Source organism: Gymnoscopelus microlampas, assembly GCF_963454915.1.
Source record: "Gymnoscopelus microlampas genome assembly, chromosome: 5".
NCBI lineage: Eukaryota > Metazoa > Chordata > Actinopteri > Myctophiformes > Myctophidae > Gymnoscopelus > Gymnoscopelus microlampas.
In genome coordinates, this window is record NC_139942.1 from 15,725,799 (window position 1) to 15,730,801 (window position 5,003).

At 44.5% G+C, this 5,003-nt stretch overlaps 1 protein-coding gene across 1 annotated transcript; it reads left to right on the forward strand.

The window, feature by feature from the left end:
- The first annotated feature begins 1,671 nt into the window (after positions 1-1,671).
- On the forward strand, positions 1,672-4,507 carry LOC311046260 (beta-1,3-galactosyltransferase 2-like). Its single transcript, XM_084058473.1, has one exon. The coding sequence runs from the start codon at positions 1,806-1,808 to the stop codon at positions 2,910-2,912; it is 1,107 nt and encodes a 368-aa protein (XP_083914599.1). The 5' UTR covers positions 1,672-1,805; the 3' UTR covers positions 2,913-4,507.
- The last annotated feature ends 496 nt before the right edge of the window (positions 4,508-5,003 follow it).

The following is a 5,003-nucleotide window of genomic DNA, read 5'->3' on the forward strand; positions in this document are numbered from 1 at the left end:
ACTGTCTGTCTGTCTGTCTGTCTGTCTGTCTGCCAGTCTGCCAGTCTGCCACTCTGTCACTCTGTCACAGTCTGTCTGTCTGCCAGTCTGCCACTCTGTCACTGTCTGTCTGTCTGTCTGTCTGCCAGTCTGCCACTCTGTCACTGTCTGTCTGTCTGCCAGTCTGCCACTCTGTCACTGTCTGTCTGTCTGCCAGTCTGCCAGTCTGCCACAGTCTGTCTGTCTGCCAGTCTGCCACTCTGTCACTGTCTGTCTGTCTGTCTGCCAGTCTGCCACTCTGCCACTCTGTCACAGTCTGTCTGTTTGTCTGTCTGCCACTCTGTCACAGTCTGCCAGTCTGCCAGTCTGTCACAGTCTGCCAGTCTGCCACTCTGTCACTGTCTGTCTGTCTGCCAGTCTGCCAGTCTGCCACAGTCTGTCTGTCTGCCAGTCTGCCAGTCTGCCACAGTCTGTCACAGTCTGCCAGTCTGCCAGTCTGCCACTCTGTCACAGTCTGCCAGTCTGCCACTCTGTCAAAGTCTGCCAGTCTGCCAGTCTGCCACTCTGTCACAGTCTGCCAGTCTGCCATTATTCTCGAAACCGCTCATTGCTGCTTGCAGCTATATTTATTATTATTATTATTATTATTATTATTATTATTATTATTACCCTTATTATTATCGCGACGCAAGTGCTACAGTATTTTATTTATTTTCGGTAATCTATTTGAGAACGGCGAAGCCGAAGCATGAACGAGTTTAGCCCTGATACATCACTATCATGACCAGTGTTGCAATGCTGGATTGGAACGTGGTTGCACTCTATTTTAATGACGTGATGCGCACGTCACTTAACACCTACACTACAGGTCACACAATGGACAATTGATATGCATCTAGGCTCATTCCTATGTTAATCCACCTGGTGTGAGTCGGGAGCCTTTGTAAACTTTGTTGAGGTGTGAATATGCGTGTGCCTAAGGCCCTGCGCCTGCTCCTGGTCAAATAGGTTCCTGCACGACGTGCAAGCCCGTCCCATGAGCAATGCAACCCTGATCATGACAGTCATGGATGAACTTCAACCTGGCTTTTGCACTTTCTCCCTTTTTAGTTCGTACATCACATAAACATTCATATTTCAAATAAATAAAGTGCTGACCTCATGGCCACGGATGTTACAATTACAATATGATTACGTTGGGGGGGTCCTCAGTTCAAATATAATATATATTTTGTTGTATGACAAATAGCGAAAATGACTGATCTACAAGCTCACAACACCTGTGGTGTTTTTTTGGAAAATATTTGTCCAAAATAAGGACGCCGGTGAAAATGCTTAAGCCTGTGGGATGATCAAAGTGGATGAATAGGCCTACTCTCAGGCCAGCCTCCCTATCTCCGTCCACAATCTTCCCAAATGCTCCACAGACACTGTGGAATTCAGCCCGGTTCACATGTGTGAAGAGGAAGCTGTCATATAATGTACTCCACATGGAGAAGAAGCCTGTCAGACCAGAATTTCAACATGAGACATTTCCTGGCTAAGACAATGAACATGCAACAGCCACGTGCCATGTGCAAGTAAAATCCTGCCTAGGGCCAAAATTCCTCAGTGCCGTCACTGTCACCACCCATAATAAAGGAGGAGGGTATCAGTATTTTCTGGTGAAACCCAGAGAACAATTACTGGCTCCGAGAGTCCCTCGGGAGAACTGCTGTCACATTACCTGCACGCTTTATGCAGCTATGAGAAGCTGCTTGCAACTTCCCTGACCAATGTGACTGAGGTCCAAGTGGATTAAAGGTCCCACGGAGCAGCTGGACGCTATGCGGTGGAGGAGACGTAAGTGCCGTGTACTCCTCTCGCTCCTGGGAGTCATGGTCTTTCTGATCTATTGGGACTCCACCTGTAAGGCAACAGGAAACCAGAGCTACCAGCAACAGCATAATAACATCAGACTCTGGAAAGATGCAGATGACTCCTCTTCTCGGGGGGAGACAGGTCTGGAGAACTCTCTGGCAGCTAATGCCAGCCAAAGTGAAGAGGGCGGCCTAAGTGGCATGCTGTCCCCCGGGCCGTACCCCTACATCATTAACGAGGTAAACAAATGCCCAGAGGGAAAAGCTCAACCATTCCTGGTGTTGCTGATAACCACCCGTGTCTCTGAGGTAGAGGCACGGGACGCCATACGGCAGACGTGGGGCAATGAGAACCTCGCTCCAGGCCTAGGAATCATCCGGCTGTTCCTGCTGGGGAAGATTAAAGGCGTGCTGGGGCGCATACATCAGATGAACTTGGAGTTCGAGAGCCAGAGGCACCACGATATCGTTCAGCAGGACTTCTTGGATACCTACAACAACCTGACTATAAAGACACTGATGGGGATGAACTGGGTGGCCATGCATTGTCCACGGGCCAGATTTGCGATGAAAACTGACAGTGACATGTTTGTCAACACCAATTACCTCATCCACAAGCTGCTCAGACCCGAACTGAATCGTAATCCTAAGAACTACTACACAGGATATATCTGGAGAGGCGAATTACCGATCCGAAACAATAACAGTAAGTTTTACATGTCCCCGGAGGACTACCCGGGTGAGGAGTACCCCTCCTTCTGCTCCGGTTCGGGTTACGTGTTCTCGGGAGACTTGCCGGCGAAAATCTACCGAGCCTCTCTGAGCATTCGCCGCCTGCATTTGGAGGATGTGTATGTGGGGATCTGCCTGGCCAAGCTACGGATCGAGCCCACACCGCCGCCCAACAACTTCCTGTTCAACGGCCAGCGAGTGCCCTACTCCAGCTGCAGGTACAGCAACCTGATCACGTCCCACGCGTTTCAACCCAGTGAGCTGCTCAAGTACTGGCACCACCTGCAGAACAACATCTGTATCAACCCAATTGAAAAAATAATGTATTTCTTTTGGTGCTAAAGTATACTTTTAGCACAAAAAGTATGTTAATTGTCAATTTGAACTTTTGTCAAAGCATACTAACAGTGCATTTTTTGCCAAAATATATTTAGCAAATATAATCAGAGTGCATTCAAAATATATTTCTACAAAGCACATTAAATGTCAACATGAATTAATTTGTAATTTAGCACATTTGTGAAAAGTGTACTAAACTAAAAATATATATATTTAATTAAATAAAAATGTACTTTTCAAAAAGTCTATCTATATAAAAAGTACAAAATGAGTATATTAAATATACTTCTGAAAAATATATTTATTATATAATTTTTTAACTTGGGTAGTCAAAGAGACAGTGCCCTCAATACCCTCATACCTGACTAAGTACTTCTCCAAAGTGAGTGACACCTATACAGCCACAACACTAGAGAGAGCGACAATGATCTACTACCCAATAGTCCAGGGGCCAAGCCATATTTTGGTACCACCTAAGGTGACCGTAAAGTTTTTGTATTTTTGTCTTCCTACATGTCTCTAGTTTATATTTTGGTATGATAACCCTTCCAATCTTGTAGCTTAATGGCAGTTATCACTACCTACCGGCTAATGTATCCGGTAGGAGACACAAAGTAGAATCTTTGTGTCTCCTACCGGAAATACACCCGGGCATCAAATTATTGCGACAAAAAACAAAATATATCCATGTATTCAAGGCTTCATGGGGTGTGCAATTGATAGAAAATAAATCATTTTTTGGGTGAACTCCTCCTTTCAGTTTCACAGGGGGACTCTCTACCCATTCAGCTATGACCACCCTAGACCGAAGGAGGGTCAACTTTTACAAGCTTATGAAAAGCAGTCTTTTTGCAAACACCAAAAATCTGAGAAGTTATTAATTGCACACCCCATGAAGCCTTGAATACATGGATATATTTAGTTTTTTGTCGCAATAATTTGATGCCCGGGTGTATTTCCGGTAGGAGACACAAAGATTCTACTTTGTGTCTCCTACCGGATACATTAGCCGGTAGGTAGTGATAACTGCCATTAAGCTACAAGATTGGAAGGGTTATCATACCAAAATATAAACATGTAGGAAGACAAAAATACAAAAACTTTGCGGTCACCTTAGGTGGTACCAATTTGTGAAAATATCAGTGTTGGCCCCTGGACTACCAAACAAACAAACATTCTCATTCTTCTACTCCGCCACCAAAATGTGGAATGACCTGACACCATCACTTAAAAAATGTGTTTTGTATTTGTTGATGACATGTTTGTATTATTGTGTTATTATTTAGCGGCGCTAGCCGCTCTATACCTTTAGGTAAAGAGCGGATCCTGCTCTATACCTGACTTTGTCCGTGTTCACCGTCAACGTTGTGATTGGTCAGGTCCGTCAACAAAGTGATTGGTCAAGCTTCACATGACACGTGGCTATAAACACATATCGATGACAAAATGTATCAAAGGCGCCGCTACCTTCACACAGGGTGTGATTTTTTTATACTATGTTGAGGAATTGAATACATAGGTCCACAATGGCAACAAGTCCCTGCAGGACTTTTTTTGTGTTATCCTTTTAGCTTAAAGTAATACTAGGTAACTTTTTCTAACCCTAACCCTAACAAAACTAAAGTTACATTCTATATCTTTTGTGAGTGTCAAATGTTTCACAGCACCCACGCCATGAATTTCACCCCCGAAAGCCTTTTATAAAAAATAACTATTTTCTATTGAAACGGTGGCTAGGGTAGTCATTCCCGCGAAAATGACGCCATCCGGCCGGAAAACGGAAACGGAAATGCACCGGTTTCCTGTTTGGCCAGGAACTACCGCACCGGTTTCCTGTTTGGCCAGGAACTACCGCGCTAAAAACAAAAACTCACGCTGTTTTTAAGAGATTGTAGGATTTGAAGATCGAAAAACAATAGCAAAAGAAAACACAGCTCACGGTAACTAAAGCTCCACTGGCTAAGAGAAACGATCCACGGATAGTATAAAACAATTAAAATAACCTTTTTTGAAACGCTTCCGTCTTCCGGTGAAAACAAATAGAATTCTGGTTAACGCAGGAATAAACGAACGACCTGCAGTGACGGTAATGAC